This window comes from Vanessa atalanta, chromosome 4 (genome assembly GCF_905147765.1).
Source record: "Vanessa atalanta chromosome 4, ilVanAtal1.2, whole genome shotgun sequence".
Classification (NCBI taxonomy): Eukaryota; Metazoa; Arthropoda; class Insecta; order Lepidoptera; family Nymphalidae; genus Vanessa; species Vanessa atalanta.
The window spans coordinates 12,104,116-12,122,898 of NC_061874.1; the positions used below are offsets into that span (position 1 = coordinate 12,104,116).

At 31.1% G+C, this 18,783-nt stretch overlaps 1 protein-coding gene across 2 annotated transcripts in view; it reads left to right on the plus strand.

Annotated features, from left to right (window-relative positions):
- LOC125077812 (mucin-17-like) overlaps positions 1–16,986 on the plus strand; it is an 87,649-nt gene extending 70,663 nt beyond the window's left edge. The window contains exons 4-16 of one of the 2 annotated variants that reach the window (XM_047689884.1): positions 3,770–4,795; positions 5,077–5,199; positions 5,441–6,436; positions 6,535–6,645; positions 8,080–10,683; positions 10,862–11,110; positions 11,406–12,974; positions 13,078–13,413; positions 13,506–13,677; positions 13,765–13,964; positions 14,226–14,507; positions 16,022–16,141; positions 16,581–16,986. In XM_047689884.1, coding sequence (XP_047545840.1) covers positions 3,770–4,795; positions 5,077–5,199; positions 5,441–6,436; positions 6,535–6,645; positions 8,080–10,683; positions 10,862–11,110; positions 11,406–12,974; positions 13,078–13,413; positions 13,506–13,677; positions 13,765–13,964; positions 14,226–14,507; positions 16,022–16,141; positions 16,581–16,661 — 7,869 coding nt within the window. In that variant the 3' untranslated portion in view covers positions 16,662–16,986. Of the gene's footprint in view, positions 1–3,769; positions 4,796–5,076; positions 5,200–5,440; positions 6,437–6,534; positions 6,646–8,079; positions 10,684–10,861; positions 11,111–11,405; positions 12,975–13,077; positions 13,414–13,505; positions 13,678–13,764; positions 13,965–14,225; positions 15,023–16,021; positions 16,142–16,580 lie in introns of those variants that run through there. The other variant, XM_047689883.1, reaches the window with a different exon arrangement.
- The last annotated feature ends 1,797 nt before the right edge of the window (positions 16,987–18,783 follow it).

Consider the following 18,783-nt stretch of genomic DNA (forward strand, 5'->3'; position numbering starts at 1 on the left):
GACAATTATTATATTGAATTAATTATGTTAATATATAACATTTATTTATATTTCATAATATGTCAAAGTCTTTCAATAATATGATTCATAATACAATCTACTATCACTTCCTTTATTTTATTTTTAAATGATTTTTCTCGCATTGACTCAAGATTGAGATGAATATAATCTGAGACAAAAAAAATATTTAATTTTTCATTCATTCATTCAGTCTCGCGAACAAGACATTCGTTGATAATGTCGAAATATCGAGCTCCACTAAATAAATATAAAAAAAAAACATGGTAAATTTTCCGTTTCAAATACTAATAGTAATATTAAATTTATTGTTTGATTAATTGTTCGTAAAAAGAATATGATTGTTAACAATAGCTTAAGTTTATCACATATATGATTTTAGTACCAAAACCAGAAAGTAACATCCGTAATCGATACAATCGTTGCTTGATAAATAATTAATTTTCATAATAATTACGGTAAAAATTAATATGATTGTGTACGATTTTGATATAATATTATGTGTACGTCGTATTTATAATTACAATTTTATCATGTTTGTGTTTACACAAAGTGTTAACTAAATTATTTTAAAATAAATACTCTCATCAATATCCTATTGATCATTTTATAAACGCTCCAATAATATTTAACTCCGTGAAATTAGTCACATTTATTAAATGTTTTCAAATTCTTGACAAATCAACATTTGTACATTTATCGTGTAAACAAGGCCAGCCGCTAAAGTTTACGCTTTAGAAGTATTTACTTCAACGATTATAAATGTAAATATAAATTTACTTTTCACGGGCGTGAATTTATAAAATATTGCAATGAAGTGATTGATTTCAATGTAACGCAAATAAGCTGACCCGTTATGCGATACGTACAGTAACACACATAATGTTATTAAGAAAATTGTGATCTACAATAGCTTTTCTAAGCTGACCTTCAGTTTTCGTGTCTAGTTTTTATTTTGCATATTTGTCTCTGACTGTACACTGACGTATTCCAAATAGACGATAAATGGTTGCGTTTATTGTTAATGGTAGTTCTTTGTATGCCTTTTAGATATTTATTACATGATATTTGTAATTAATTAGTTTTGTTCATTGAGTGAATTGATTGACTTTTTTAACTTAGTGTTACAGATATAGTCATGTTAATGCTTTAATATTATACATAAGAGCTGACTTTAGAAGATGTTGTTATGATCGAGATTCAAACCTCAATTTGGGTTGAGCACTTTGATCGAGTATTTTATTCATTTCGTGCGCTACTGTGAAGGAAAATATAGTGCAAAAACAGATGAAGTTTGCCCCATGTGTAATCACAATCTCATAACGGGACCGCGGTGGTTGGTGGAATATGATCAAAACCGCCTTCTTAAGGGTTGAATATGTTCTCGGGCCATTGGAACATTTACTAGTTAGTTTTATTCGTACTTATTTATATATATTCTAAATGGCCTTAGATATTCCTTAAAGGACCTATGAGCCACCATACTTTTAAGCTAAAATGTTATGTAGTTAGTTAGTATTACTACAGTTAAAGGACCTGTAGTAATACTAAGTCACTCGTTCTTTTAACCAGATTATAATAATATTAAGTACTGTTGTTTGGCGGTAGAATATGTGATGAGTTGGTGGTACCTACCAAGACGATCTTTATTTTTAATCCACTTTAAGAGAAACAATCGTTAATAGCACCGCTGTTTTTTGTTTTTAGTTTATGTTATCTGTATCGGTTTTTAACTGATTTTCAAAAACTTGCATTTTCATATAAATAATGGCAAAGTTCGTATATGCGTCAATAGACATAAAAAATAGGTCTATATTACTTTTGTAGCCTTTGGAACTGCAGTTTCAGTCCACTGTAATTCCACCAATTATAATACATATCTATTTATGCCACTAAATATTATTTTCAATTTAAGTGTAGGTGCTGGCAAATTTTTGTAGTCGGACCAAAGCAGTACGTTTAATTAATAATAATCATTCGTCAAAATTGCAATTGTTGACGAGGCGTTTACGTAACGCCGACGTAAAAGTCTTAGGCCTGCCCATTTGAGCACTTAGCTTGTATGTGCGTATTTTAATTTGAAACCTTCCCTTAAGAGTATAAGTTATTATCTAAAAATAAAGAATATAAATTAATAAAGAAAGATAAGCTTACCTATGTGCGGTAAATACATAAGAGATACAGACTAAGATAAATATATATAGAGCCGTGAAGCCTATATAACAGATTGGTCCGATAATAACACTTAGTTGAGAAATATGGAATAATTAAAAAGTGTTCAAGTTAGTAACCGCTACCGCAGGCGTTGCCAACATAATTTCTCTCAAGACAGTAACAACTCACTTAAGTTATTAATCGTTACTTAACACACATATGGCCCAGGTGCGCTCAGATATACACTTAATCTAGAACATTATCTAGACTAATACTTAATAAACTGTCGCAGCTTTCGACCTTTGATTTTAAGATAAAGTCGCCCTTCACTTTTTGCCTTTAAAGAAAACGGAACTTTGAAAAAATGGAGCAGTTATATCTTATCTGTCTTATTTAAATATATTTTTTTTATCTATTACTCCAAAAATAAATTATTATTTTTAAGGATTTATGTTTTTAATTTAAAAGAATAGTTTGCTTTCTTTGATCATAGGAAAAATGCTTTTTATTAAATTGGTAATAGGTTTTCAATTACAAGAAAATTCACTTTCATCATTCAAAAATACATTTTTGTTAATTGCAATATCATAAAACATTAATGTTACCCTTATCAGTATAGTTCTTGTTAATATTATTTTTATTATTAAGATTTCGAAGTATAGTGTTATAATTATGTATGTTGGAAGCAAGTCAAAGGAAATAAGAATGTATGACTAAGAATTAAGTATGTAATTTACATATGTTTATTATAGAATATATACAATACGCAATTAATTCTTTCGTTTATTTCATAATACTTCAGTTAATTTACTGATATAATCCTTTCAGTCATTGAGTCATTCAAAGATTATTTACAGATATTAAAAAGTAGGGCCATTAAAGAAAATAAAATATACGCTTCAATTTTAATTCAACTGAATTCATTAATCGACAAAAATACACTTTTGAATTAATAATTTTAAAAAATCGTAGTAGTTCATGTTTTATTTATGTTTTGTAATGTATATTTATAATGCATGCTTTATGATAATTACATATTTTTAAATGGCAACCTGAAATACTCATTCCTGTTACATTTTATTCCCGTATTTTTTTATTGTTACAAGAAATTTAATATGGCAACAACTTGATATAATTATTCTGTCTACTCTTTGTTTTCATATACTTGATATTAATTATTAAAAATATAACTTAGATCAAAATTAATTAGAGTTCTTAAATTAAACGCATTTTAGGTCAAATATTTCGTATTTAATCGCCCGCTTACTGGCCCGATGTTTTACTTGCGCTGTTGAAACCATTGATACGGTACAATAGTTTCCTGTGCCTTCATGTGTAAAATTTGTACACACAATCAGTAACTCGCTTATTACTTTAGTGTAAACAAAATTATTAAAATTCCTCAACACTACGAGGAACTTCGTTAAGTTTATAATTTATGTTCGTTAAGCTTACAAGTTATGTTATATATGTATATAGAGCGTATATAAGATACTCGATCATTTTAAATTTTATTCTTAATAAAATATCATATTTGAATTATTAAGAATTTTCAAAGCTTTTAAACAATCAATAATAAAAACTATTTTAATTTCAGGTAGAAGGCACATCGCGTATCAGCAGACGGCTTCCAAACCCCGATAGAAGTCCTACAAGTTCAAATAAATCGGAAGATATATCTCCTACGTCTAGATCCCGAGTTTCAAGAAGACGAGAAGAAATTCAACCACGAGATATTTCAAGATCGAGAAGTAGAAGCAGGCCTACTGAGTCTCCATCTTATACTACTAATAAGTCTCAAAACCAACCTGAAAGAAGCGATAGATTTGATTCAAGAAGATCGAATAGTCGGGTGCGTAGCAAGCCAGTGGTCAACGAAGAGAACTTTGATACTACAGTCAATAGGGAAAATCAATCAAAAAGTCGATCTCGACAATCCAGCAGATATGTTCCGGCCCAATCAACGCCGGTTCCTTTGCTAAATACTTCACCGTCTATAGGCAAAATACAAAAAGATTTCACTGATATAGCTTTTAATGATATAACAAAAACATTATCAAAAGATGTAGGTGAACTTAATTCACAAATAAGACGAAGAAGTTCAACTGTTCGAACAATTGAAAGTGTAACCGTCCCCAGAGGTCGCGGACGTATTAATACACGTACAAATGTTCGGGCATTAGATTTAGATGTTTCAGGAACGGCTAATGCGTTATCTACTGCTCCTAAAGAACCAACTACTGCAAGAACTGAAGACATAAGAAACCCAAGGAAATTAAGATATAAAACAAGGCAATCCGAAACAGATACAAACCTAACTGGTGAAGGGATAACAACATCTAATGAAGTGAAATCTAGTCAAATTAGAGAAAATATTACTAGTCAGACAGAATCAAAATCGTTTTCACGGTCTACAACTGAAAAAAATTTAAGATCAAGTACAGAAAGAATTTCTTTGAAGTCGAGTACTTTGAAAACAACAAAAGTTGTCAAACGTCCAGTTTCAAGGAGTAAAGGAAAAACGCCACTTACCGCTGAAAAAAATAAAGTATCAGATGAAATCAAAGAAGATGATAACTATCCTGAACCTTTTAAAGCTTTGATTCAAGCTAAGAATGCATCGGTGAGTAGAAAAGTAAAATATGGTTAATTAATTAATAAATATCACTCATATTAATATCACTGTATATCATGTTCGAGTTGCAATAAATAAGCACTTAAAACAGAATCTCTGTTTGTTTCATATCACTAACATTGTTCCACATACTAACAATGTATAAGTAATCAAAAACCAAAACATTATTTAAATCACTACTTTCATTCATACAGATTTTGGTAATCGCATGGACTTACCTCATGTTTGTGCAGACATTACATAAAAATAACAAAAAACAAAAATTTCAGACACAAGCCAGCTCTCCACCCAGCGAGAGTTTGTCAGTGAAAGCGTCACAAAAAGTCTTTAAAACTCACACAACATCTTCACAATCCATTATCACGGCTCCTGATATAGAAAAACATTCTCGGGTAATAATATTAAATTAGACCATATTTGGCTTTTAATTAATGACAATACTACTTACATTAATTGTTTTGCATATCATACTTTCGTTTAATTAACATAATTAAAAATAATCAGTATCACCATAATAATCGACTTCACGTTTTTATACTTACAAAAAGTACATTATTCTCATCCTTAAACAAATTACAAGTTATTTGAAATAAATTAGATTTTTTATAATATTATGTAACACCTGACTTTCAGCTACGCAGTAAAATAAACTTGGAAGGTAACAGCAGTAACAGTCAAATTGAAGAAAATATACCTGTAATAACAACGACTTCCGAACAGCCGAAGCCTAAATCAGTAGAATATCGTCTAAGAGGATCGTTTAAGCCAAGAAGCAAAAAATCAAACACTTTATCTACTTCAACCATTTCTACAGCTTCTTTTAGTCCGTCCGTCAATAGAACTTATAAATTTCAAAGAAAAGTGAAATTAACTACAACTGAAGCATCAAACATTGGAAATTCCAGTCAGAGTAAAAGCAATGATACTAATATATCCTTTAAGAAACCCGCTTTACGTTCATCTTTGTACTTAAGGAGAAATGTTTCAAAAACTTTCAGTGCCAATTCAGAAATACCAATAAAAATAGATCCGTCAAAAAATAATGAAGGAAAGTCAATTTTAAAATCGAAACAGTTGCTGCCGAGAACTTCCTACTACTCGAGGCTAAGAAATGGCGGATTGAGTACAACATCAACAACTGATTCAAGTATACAAAATACAACAGAAGATATATCAATTGCAGAGAAGAAAGTAGAAAATACAGCCGAATTGCCTATAATTTACACTGATGGTACACCTAAAGTAAGTGACAATGCAAACAAACAAGAAAGTCGTAACTTTATTATAACTGTCAACAGTAAAGAATCTTCAGAAAATGGAACTGAACTGAATGGAAATGAGGCAATAAGTATGACCGTAGAAAGTGAAAACAAACTTATTAATAATTTTGTAAGCACAACACAAAAATATCATGCCACTTACAAAGACAATAATAATGACATTTCGACATCGTCCAAAGAAAAGTCGACTGTTACCCCTCCTATTAGAAACATTCGAACGAGAAAATATAGTCGGAAATCATCAAAACCCAGAGAAGAGATTTCAGTTGTGACCTCGAAATCTAGAGAAAGAAATTCCAGGAAATATAGTGATACTTTTTCAAAGACTACGGAGGCTTCATCAAATGGCGTAAGTATACATTTAACATATTTATATTAGCCACTATGGTATTTTAGAGCTGTGTTCATGTATAACATATTATATACGGTTTATCCAATATTTTCCAGATAATAGCTGGTCCTGAAAAACAAAAAAATAAATTTAGTTCGAAATATCGAGCGTCATACCTCGATAAACCTTTTTATAAGCCCACTGTACCCACAATTACACCATCTACAGTAAGTAACACCACAAATTATCCAAATCTTATACCAACTTACAAATAAAAAAAAAAAAAACAAACAATCAATGACAACTGAAACGCAAAACTTATTATGAAGAACGTGCTGCTTTTCAAATTCTACTATTGTAGATTAATTTACGAAACGATTAATTTACGAAACTAGCAAAAAAATATTTTTAAATTCGATAAATATTTACGTTGACTTCTTTTACGTATTATTTTATGTTTTTTATATTCGTACTTACTTCAATCATTAATGTGTAGGAAAATGTGACTTTTAGGCAAATATACTTAACAATATTTAACAATATCGTAAAGAAATAGTTGTTAAACTATTGGTTTTTATTAAGACCTAATATAGTTAAATAAATTTAAACAAAGCCCCTTTATGAAACTGGACATTAAATGAATACGAGTATCATATCATTAATAATATTGCACAATTCATTATCACCTTCATTTGATATTTAATATATTTTTTTATAAGAGATAGTAAATTATAATAAATCGCTTTTTGACTTTAAATATAATTATATTTCGTTTATGCATTTCAATATCACTGCGTAATTTTACAGCTATATATATTTTACTGCTTGAGAAACTGAGACAATGATCATAAAGAGAAAAAAATCAATAATTTGCTAAATTAAAAAACATATAAATTGCTTGTAACAAATTCATTTAACTTATATGCTTTCATCAACATTTTAACAATAATTTTCATTACCAAAGGCTTGGCTGAAATTCTTCGTGACTGATCATCTTTTGTCAAAGTCTGTAGAGGAGCCAAAGTGGTTCGAAGAAGAAGACTTTACCGATGTTACAACAGAACAAATGTCAAGACAAAATACATCATCGCCGACATGCATGCACGATTCAGCTTTTGAACCGGTTAATCATATAATTTAGATTAAACATTACATCACAATCATGCTGGCATTACAAATACACCATTGTAATTAGGTTTATAAGGCTCTTAAAAAATAAAAATAATAGTTTAAGGCCGTATTTATAAATTGCATTTAAGCTATACTAAAATGAGAAGCAAACAATGATTACATAATTATTGTATAAGTTTTTTAATGTTTTTAAGAAAATGGTCGTGCAAGATATACAATGCAAATGCTTACAAAAACAAAATAGCACCACTTTAACAAAATTATCAATAATAGTATTGTATTTAATTTTAAGTAAAATCTATTAAATCGTATTGATGTAAAATATTGTTTCAATACTCACAATGGGTTTTGCTTAATACATTTACATGCAACATTCACTTTCTTTAATGATATCCAAAAGTAGTAAAGAGGCTTTGGTCTACGCACAATTTTCTTTTTTTTTCTGATCTGTCTCACCTTCAAGTCCACATTGCTGCGATTTTTCACGATACTTTTTCTAAATTTATGGGTGAGATTACTTCTTATTTCAGGTAGAGGGAGAAGAAATACAAATAGGGCCAGATATGAACGCAATATCTTTTACTAAGTCACGAAGTCCATTAACCTCTGCTGACCTGAGACTTTCCGAAAGCTTGGCCAAGTCATTACAAGTCATGAATGTTGAGGCGTCACATCATTCACCTTCAGTTACAGTATCAATTTTTGATGCTTTAGCTGAAATACTTACGTCTACACCTAGACCTCGTATTTCTTCAACAACTGAAGTATTACAAAAACAAAGCACTAATAACGATGTTAAGCAAATAAATGACGGAGTGAGTAACAATATTAATGTAAATAGTGTCAAAGACTCAACGAGTCAAGATACATTTATGTCAGTGGATAACGTAAACACCGTTGCTAAGTCTGTGCAAACTACTGAACAATCTATACAAGATGTGTTTAACCGTATTTCGGTTGGGGGTATCACTACACCATCACAAAATACGAAGGACAGGGATAGTACTCCTGTAACCATACCTCAGAATGTTCCTTCTCCTACCCCTCCTCCTAGTACTCCCATATCTGCAAGAAAACCATTTGCTATAAAAGTATTATATGCAGATACTGCACCAACAACAGACAAAACGACTGCCGTAATGACTACAAATCAACCAACGACTGACAGCTCAACAATGGTATATAATACAGTATCTGATCTTGTATTATCTAATAATAAATTAGTTTCTTCTGATCTAACTAGCATGCTTTCAAATAATATCAAAAACATTATTGCGAATATGGAGGAGGACAGTAGAGCTAGACTTTCAGTAGATATGGTAAAATTATTAAATTCCCTAATTCCTAAATTAAATAAGCCTTTAAAATTGCAAGACGACATTGACTCTGTTCCAAATACAACTCCTTACAGTTTGGAAGATATTAGAGATACTGAAAATATTGCTATAGAAAATACAGATAATATCCGTCCTGTAAATATCCTCCAAGATGTAGGGAATGAGAGTATTGTAAATAGCACGAGAATGAACACTGATTCAGTAATCACAACAACAGAAACAATCCTTACTGTAAATAGTACACTTCAGAATCCAGATACTTTATCTGTGCCTGAAATACTAACTACTACATCTTCATTAGTAACTGCTGATATGCCAATATTTGTAGCAACTGAAAGTAATAAAAATGTTGAGCTTTCTACTGCTGCAATATTTAATAATGAAATGTCTGTTAGTCCTTCAGGCATAGAAACAATTTTAACAAATAGTGATACAAGTTTCAGTTCAAGTGTAAATAGTGATTTTACTAACAAACCTGTCCTAGTTCCATTCCTCACTAATTTTGAATTTAATGACTTTACTGTAAACAATGCAGAAAATTCAAGCATAAATTTAACACAATCAAACCCGACTATGCAAATGACATCTTTGCAAGAAAAAGAATTAGAAGATATAGATAATATAGAAGACCCGAGTCAATTATCACGCCTTCAATTGTGGATTCTTTCAAAAAAAGCAAGAGTTTTAAAAATGATCGAAGACATAATTCGAAATCATAATAATGAGATTGCTAATGCTCCTTTGACTGAATTGATTAATAGTACAAATTCAAATAATATTTCTCTTTCAAACCGTTTGTCAGAAATTGTTAATACAATGACTTTAACAACAATTAGTCCGCTCGACTTCAAGAACGAAAACGACTTGACTTCAACAGAAGCAACTGAGACTCAAATGACTACTTCTTCCTTAAATCCTTCCTTGTCCTTACCACAAAATATAATAGATATAACTACAACTGAAAATATATTTTCAAATGCACCACCTAATATGGCTGATATTTCACTGGCAACTACGCCTATGTCACTTGATACTGCTTCTACCATGTCACAAGAAATTGAAACGACGGCTTTTGAAACTGCTCGTGATATAGCTGACGCTTTCTTTAGTACTACACCTACGTATGGTGATGAATCAACAATGACCGAAGGCTTTGTAAGAAGTCTTGAAATATCTGATACAACAACATTTAGTTCAGATATTACTCCATCAACAATGTCGAGCAATAATGAAGCTACTACTACTGTTTCTAATATTGAATCAGCAACAGAAATTGACTCGACGACCGAAAACAATTTAGAAACTACATCAATATCAGGTACTGAATCAACAACCATAGTTGCAATTATCAATGAGACAATATCAAATGATGTAAATATGATAAGTAATCAAATCAACGTCGCTACTCCATCGTCTATTCCGAAAAAAGATTATGTAATTTTCGGAATACTTCCTAACAATACAGTGGTACGTAAGAATCCTAACGATGATCCATTGGAAACATTAACAGAAGCAAGTCCATACATCATTTACGGCGTACTACCAAATAACACAGTAATACGAAAATTTCCTAATGGAACTAGAGTACCACGAATCATGCAAAAAATTGACATACTACCAATTAGTCCATGGAGCTTAAGAAATCCATATAGCCCCATCCATAACATTCCGGCCATTGTCAGACCGCAGTCTAACCCTATCCGAGTATCCACTAATACTGTGACATCCAACGACACCTCAAATAACGGAGCGGAAAACCAATTAACTACCGACACTGTAAATAACCTACAAACTACGGTATTAATTTTATGTTGTTTAGCTTAAATGCTGTGCTTGAAGCTTATTTTTCAGCGCCTTGTTTATAGTGGAGATGGCACAAGAGGGATGGTTTTGGTACTATGGTAAGCTGAGCATGCATCCTGCACCCACTCAAAAATAACATTGCAAGGCTTAACTTTCTATTTCATAATTGCAGATATCTTCATCGGCACTTAATATAACAGATAGCAGTTCATTGGGTATAACAACCTCCACAAATAAGCCGCCTGCTGAAAAAAGCACTGCCTCGCATGTTTTGAGTTTACGCACAACAACAATGTTACCTTCTATCGATGAGATTCTGCTTAATAGCATATCTTCGGCCACTAAAGAGGAGATGGTCATATCCTCAATGACAAGTACTACTCGCGAACCAAGAATATTAACACTGGATATCGATCCGGAGGTATAATCATTACATAAATACTGACAATTCATTCTCATACTTATTTTTTAAAGCTTTTTGAAGTCGACTAATTTTAAAGTAGATAGTTAATCCGATTGGTATTTTAGTAATAAATAATATATTTTAATTTTATAAGACAGAAGTACTGCATGTGGTAAAAATATAAAATATTACCTTCTTAAAGAGGTAAGTGGTGAGGGTTCTTCGTATCTTGTAGAAAAAGAGTTCTTATTTATTTGAACAAATCGGATGGAATTAAATACATTTATAATAATTAGAATATACCTTATTACAGACAAAACAAATTCGCACAGAAAAGCCTGATGATGGAAATGGAAACACAGTTTTTAAATTTATACCTATTGACGAAGTAACTGTATCGCCACAAGAATCTAATGTTTTAAAACTTGCATCGACAAAAATGCCAAAAACAACGACTTTTAATGAAATGTTGCAAGTTACTACATCTAATTCAAATACACAAACGCTCCAAAATGACATAAGTACCAATGGTCAAACATCATCAACACCAATTTTTGCAATGACATCAAATGAAAGTTCCGATACAACTACGATTTTTCCGGAACTATCAATAGTAATGAATAATATAGAAGCTAAACCTACAACTCTTACCCCAGAAATTACTACGTCAACTGTAAACATGGCAGGAACTATGTTTTCAACTGCGAATGAAATGTCTACACCGATTACTTTAACTACCCCTGCAACTACAGTCACTACTGAAACTGATAATTTATCTACTGTAACGACAACATTACTTACAACTCTTCAAACAACAAGTTTTAATCCATCTACGGCGGCAATAACGACCCCTACGGCTAATGTCCTAGAAACTGCGGCTTCTAACCAAAAAGATGCTGAGCTACTTCAGTCGCTGTTACAACAAATCGGACGTAGTCCTAAAAATTTAAATAATTTTAGCAATAATCAACAAAATGACAACGCTAAGTTGCTGCAAGCAATTTTGTTAGGTGGTCCACAAAACATAGCTAATAAAAAAACTAGTGAAAATAAGCAATCCAGTACAACAATACGATCGATCGAAGATGATATTCGACAATTTGAAGAAGACACAAAATTACTCAAAGCCCTGTTGTTAGCCACAGGACGTAATCCGGCAGAACTAAATTTACCAAATCTGGATAACACAAAGAAAGTTACAGCATCTACAACTTCGATTCCAATAACAACAAACTTAATAACTACAACAGACCAACCAACTACCACTCAGCGAACAACAACTACTATACCTACGACTACTTCTACTACTACTACACCTACAACTACTACTACAACTACAACAAGTACTACTACAAATACCCCTTTAATTACAACCACATTGAAATCAACTTCTAGTGGTAGAATAAGCGAGTTATCTTATAATGAAGATTTAAGAAAATTGCAAGAAGACACAAGGCTTTTACAAGCTTTATTGCAAGCTACTGGTAATCAAAACACCGCTAACATACCAATAATATCTGGGATAACATCTAATGTCAGAATTGCATCGAACCCTTTAACTACATCTATAGAATCAAACCCCACAACTCCTGTTAATGATCGTCCTATACTTACAACGAGACCATCGCCAGTCTTCACTGCTATTACACCAGAAACTGTTACTGTGTCTACATTACAGCCGCAGCAACAAACAACTGAAGAAATAGGTATATCAACAACATTCCAACCATTTAATGTAAGATCCACTACAACCGTACGTAGTGTGGGTGAAGAATCGACAGTCACGCGACGCCCTAAAAATTCAAGATTTCAAGTTACAACTGAGATGCCCAGTACGTCAACCTTTTCAGATGAAGAAGATTTGCTATTTTTGCAAAATTTGGTGAGTTTGGGTAGTATTGTCGTAATAAATATTTTTGTAGTTTTTTGGTCTCGACCTCGATAAAATATACCAACAAAAATTAAGAAAATCCTTTTTCTTTTAGAAATCCGTTTTAAGTGCAAAAAATAGTGGTGAGGATCCAGAAACTGCTCTTGCTAATCGAGTAATAGCGCTTGCCGTAGAAAGAAGCTTAAATGAGATACAGACCGGCAAGAAGGTTGACACTTCTACTACCACTTACAGACCTACCACTACGACTGCTAGATTAACGACCACTACTACAAAAATTACTACTACAGAAGCTTCCACTTTAAATACACCTTCGATAGAAGAAGATATCAAGCAGTTTGAACAAGATACCAAACTTTTACAAGCTTTATTGAAAGCTACCGGTCAAGATCCATCTAAGTTTAATATACCCACGTTAACAAATACAAATGTAAGTTTCAAGTGTTGTGGACAATAGACAACTTTTATACAACTAGTTACAAAAGTATTAGTTTCGTTGTTTTAATACATATTTTTATACAGAGACCTGTTACTGCTTCAATTGATTCGACGACTGCTAAACCATACGGAGCTAAAATTGCAGTCAAAGATGAACTAAAAAATGAACAAGATGATGCGCAATTATTACAAACTTTGATAAAATTACAAGATGCGCAAGAAACCACAACGCAAAGGAGTAAAATAGCAATTACAGGTTTCTTAACTCATATATACACATGTATTTATTTAAATGACAACGAATGAAATTGATATAAATAATGATGACTTATTATATTTTTAGGACAATCACCTGACGAGGCATTAAAAAAATTATTAAATCAAGCTCAGCCTGCTGGAATGGTTTCCGAAGCAACTAAATCTTCAATTTCTTTAAGCACTGAATTTGGAAATAGCAATGATGCATTACTGGCTGCACTACTTAAGGAACAAGGATTTGGGCCAACAACGGCAAGTTCTTTGGACGAGCAACTTCGACTAGCTGTTAGTTCTAATTTTCTCATCTATACCTTACAGTTAAAATAGAAATCAATCTAATTTATTATAATAGTAAAATAATTCTCCCATCATTTTGAACGTAACACGAATTGCAAACTATTTAACTTACTGCTTCTTAACACAATTATTTCAATAATATTCTTTTACTTTTAAAAACTATTTTTAAAACTTGATGCATTTCCGTTATTTTATATAACAAATTAATCAATTTTATGGGCAAATCATAGCTAAACTGTAACATCGTAGGCTTTACTCAACCAAGTGGTAGTGACACCGAAAGCTAGGAGAACAACAACGCCGCCTCCACCACCGCCAGCACCACGAAGGCCGGTATTAGATGGCCTGGCGTGGCTATGGCAACAGTGGAGAGAGACAGCTCCTGGTCCAGATGTGGCAAGACCTAATAGAAGACCTGCGCCATCAGCGAGACCTTCTATAACACCATCTGCAGCAACAAGTTCCAGAGTCAACTGGTTTGGCTCTGGGCCTTTCGTTGGTAATGCCGACGAAAGGCCAACATCAAATAGAGTGGGTTTCGCATCTCTTTTATTAAAGTTGTGTGATTGGGGTTGAGGTGGTGGATCCTATAGCCTTAGGTTAAATTATATACATAAGATAATTTTGCCTTACTCGTAGTTAGCTATTTATAATATAATCTAAGGAAACTTTTTATTTTGTGTTTTGTACAGATTGTAATTGTAAATATGTAGAGATTTTTTTGTACATATCTTGGGATGAGATGGGCGTATGTTAAAAATTCCGACATCTGACGCTTATAAGCGTTTGTAAAACTTAGTTTATAACTAACATTTCCCTATAATTACAAATGTCGGGGACAAATGCGAATCTCGTAATTATTAGTTGTATATTAAGATTATTAAGTATTTATTAAATAAAAAAAAAACTGCTTTGTTTGCTATCCGATACGGATTTTTAAATCGCCTTCGAGACTTGCTCGTAATATGCTGTTCAAATATAGGGACATTTCGAAAACCTCAATATTTTATTTTTTATATAACTTTTATTGTAAATAATGTGTACCTACTTCGATATTTAATACATTCAACAATCTTAATAAATCGTGATGAACCGCTTAAGTGTCTTATTGTTACTAACACAGTTTATTTATCACCGAATTAGGATACGTATTTAACCCACGGTAAAGCACAATTTTAATGTCACCTAAGTGCACAATTTAAAAATGTCCCATATTTTATTTTTTTAATCATCTATCTCTATTCAAAAGGTTTTTGTTGAATACAATTTATATCAAAAAATAAATCGTGCACTCAATAATCAGAACTTTAATTCGTGTCGAATAGTCTAATGGAACAAAAAATACAAAGAAATTAACGGGTGTATGTAACTTATCGTAATATTTTTAACCTTATTGTAAGTAAAATCTGTGTAATACTGTAAATAATGTGAGTGTTTGTGTAAATGTAAATATTGGTGAGTAATCAATGTTCCTGAAAATTAATACAATATAAAAAAAATAACTTTAAAATTTTAAGCTTGCATTTGAAACTGTTTCCTAACTGTCGATCTGCTCAATGAAGAACTACACTTCAATTTCTATCAATTCAATCTTTCTAAGCTGTAATATTTAGAACTTATATTCTTAAACTTCTTCATTTTGCAGAAATAATTCTCATTAATTTAAAACTTAGTTATACGTTATTAAAATTAATAATGATTATGTCAAATTTACCTTAACTAATTTGATTGGAGATTTAGACCTTTAGAACTTCCTTATATTTCCATTGATCCTTATTAAGACACTTATTGCATGCATTCTTCATATTCCTTTCACTGGCCTTTTATCACTTGCTTCTCTAACACTACATACTGTATATATTTAGTACTATCATAAGTTACTTTTTAATTGTGATTCTCATTATATTTATCTTTGAGTGTATATATTTTACTTCATTCATTATTTCTAATTTCGATCGTCTAAAAATGTTTAACTCTTAGCTTCCTTGTGCTGATTTTATTAAAAATGTCTGTCTACTTTTTTAATTGTTGTTATTTATCATCAGATTCCTCTAGAACCACCTAGTGCCGTAACAACAGAACAGGGCCCTGGCAGAGGGCAGTTGGTATCAGCGGCAATTAATGTAACTCGAGCCTTCTCACAGTTTTTGGGGGCCGCAATTCAGGTATAATTATCACGTTCAGATTATATCAATAAATATTATTATTTATACCTTTAGATATCTCTCAATTTTCAGATTTCTTAGGATTTTTTTCTAGTAAGTGGGAATTAATATCGGCTTCATTATAACGAAAATCATTAATTACTAAATCATAACACTAATCAACTTTTAAAAATCTATAATCCAATTAATTTATAAACTATCTAGTTTGAAATTTGAATGAAGTTATTTTAAATGAAAACGTAAATGATTTAGTTCGGTTTAATAGCCAGAAAAATACTATGTTATAGGCTATATTGTAGCAAAAAAAAAAAAAACAGAATTATACCAAGAACATTAATTATTATGACCTAGACATTAAATAAGATCTAAATAATCCGTTATATTTATGTCTCGAAATAAATATTAACCATTTTTAATGTTTAATAAATTATGTTTTCAGGGAGCTGCTCAAACTGTACAAAGTGTCATACGAGCAGGCCAGAGGGCAGCTTCGGACGCGTATACAAACGGCTCGGGATAAATACAACCATGGACTCGAAACTTTTCCGAAAGTGTCATAGTATGCACTATGTGTTGCGAGTGCTCAAATGTAAATATTTTCTATAAATTAGGAGCCTCACGTCAAGTTGTAGATAATGAAGTGGTTATTGTTGGAGTTTGAACAATACAGTTAGTCAAGGGAACCAAAATTGTTTGTTATTATTGAAACTGCCAACTTTCTTCTATATTATTCTACGTTTATTTTTCTAATTTCACAGTTTTTGTTGTTAAATATGAATCTATTATTTAGTGTGTAGAGAGAGGTGGCTGTTTTAATTACACTGCTTGGTTATGTATTGTTACTATTGTAACATTGTAATTCGGAGTGCATCGTTGATTGAATTTTGTAGAATGTAAGTCAGTCTTAAAGTAAATCGAAACTTTTACTTTACTATAGAAATCTCTTACTATTCACTTTATTTTCTTGCAGAAGAAAACGAATGAATTTATACTTTACTTTTGTAACACTGTAGTTAAAGTGTATGTCCTGAATGATTTTCCTTTATAGATATTCGAAACATTGATCGAGAAATTTCTGAACGTTTGAACTAAAAACGCATAATAAATTCGATTCGAACGAATATATTTTTAATTCAGAATTAAAATGATTATAGCCTTTACTTAATACAAATAATTTATCCAGATTAATTGCTTGATTTCCGCTTAAAATACGAGAAGCTTCAGACAAAGGTAGCGTATAAAGTCCGCCTTCTGCAAAGGTAGGGCTTTCCTGAGGGTAGTCACTTGGTTATGCCTGATACGATTACGAAAAAAAAGATCGCTTTTAGCTGAATTTTTATTTGTTTAACATAAAGATTTTAAACAAATATTTCACTTAACACTTGTAAAAGTCGCGATAAAGTATAATTATATCTAATTATGATTATGTCAAAAAAACTAATGCCCTGTCTTCACCCAAAAAGAAAAAAATATATAGCTATATCACTCGGGATGATATGAGTATTCTAACCATACCACATACGTCCAAAGTTATGCTTGAACAAAGAATTTAAATACATCCACGAAGACAAAAACGCTCTATTTAGAGAAGTCGTGTAATAAACTGTCGATATATTTTTGTTTTTAAAAAAAGAATAATTTCTTATTTATCTAAAATAAAATTTAGTGCAAACTACCGTTAGTGTAAATTGACACAGATATTTTTGTAATTTGTTATAGTTTTTATCATGGACATGTCAGGAAAGCATTCTCTTAGCGATCGGACCGTAATAAAATTAATAAATTCATTAATGTACAGAAGCGTTAGAATAAGACTATTAATTAATATTAAGTCTAAAAACATGTGCCATTTACGCACGTGCTTGGGTAAATCGTCCATTCCTCTTGCTTTTATTTATTTAAATTAGTGTCTATTTAAGTTTTAATTATAAATATTTGTAATATTGCCGGTTTTTCAGTTTATGAATAAAGGTTGCACCAAAATAATAGCTTAGTATTTTAGTCGGTTTGTTGAAGTTTATTTAGTAGTATTTGATCCAATATCAGTTTTGCTTGAAAATAATCTTCCTCCTCTTTTATAAATAAATTTTAAAGAATAATTCATAATTTTTTTACTAGTATCATTTTAATCTGATGTTGATACGTGATGTCGACGTATTGATAGATTAAATAAATATGTAGAGGATTCCTCGATAAAAAACGTAATTGAAACCGGAATAATTAATAATAAAAATCTAACTATACGTAATTTATTTCTATCGCTATAAGAGTTCACTCAGTGGTCTTAAATAAAATCTTATGAGATTTGGTTTAAAAAGATAAGCTCTTTAATTTAATAAACTCTCTAACTTATTTTTAAGACTTAAGCTGTATTGCTTATCACTGCCTGTTGTAATGATTAGATTATAAGGCTCGGGTACATTCATTTAGGTTTTTATATAAACTCCTACTTATACTAAACAATCGAAAAATATCGAACCTTCGAAACAATGCGCATTGTGTATATAACTTAGTTTTAGGGTAGAAATGCAAAATAAATTAATTTATCATATTAATAAATTGTTTTATTTCATAAATAATTTACGAGACTTATGCAAATATTGAATGCAAAATACCTATATCCAAAATTCATTCCGAAAACA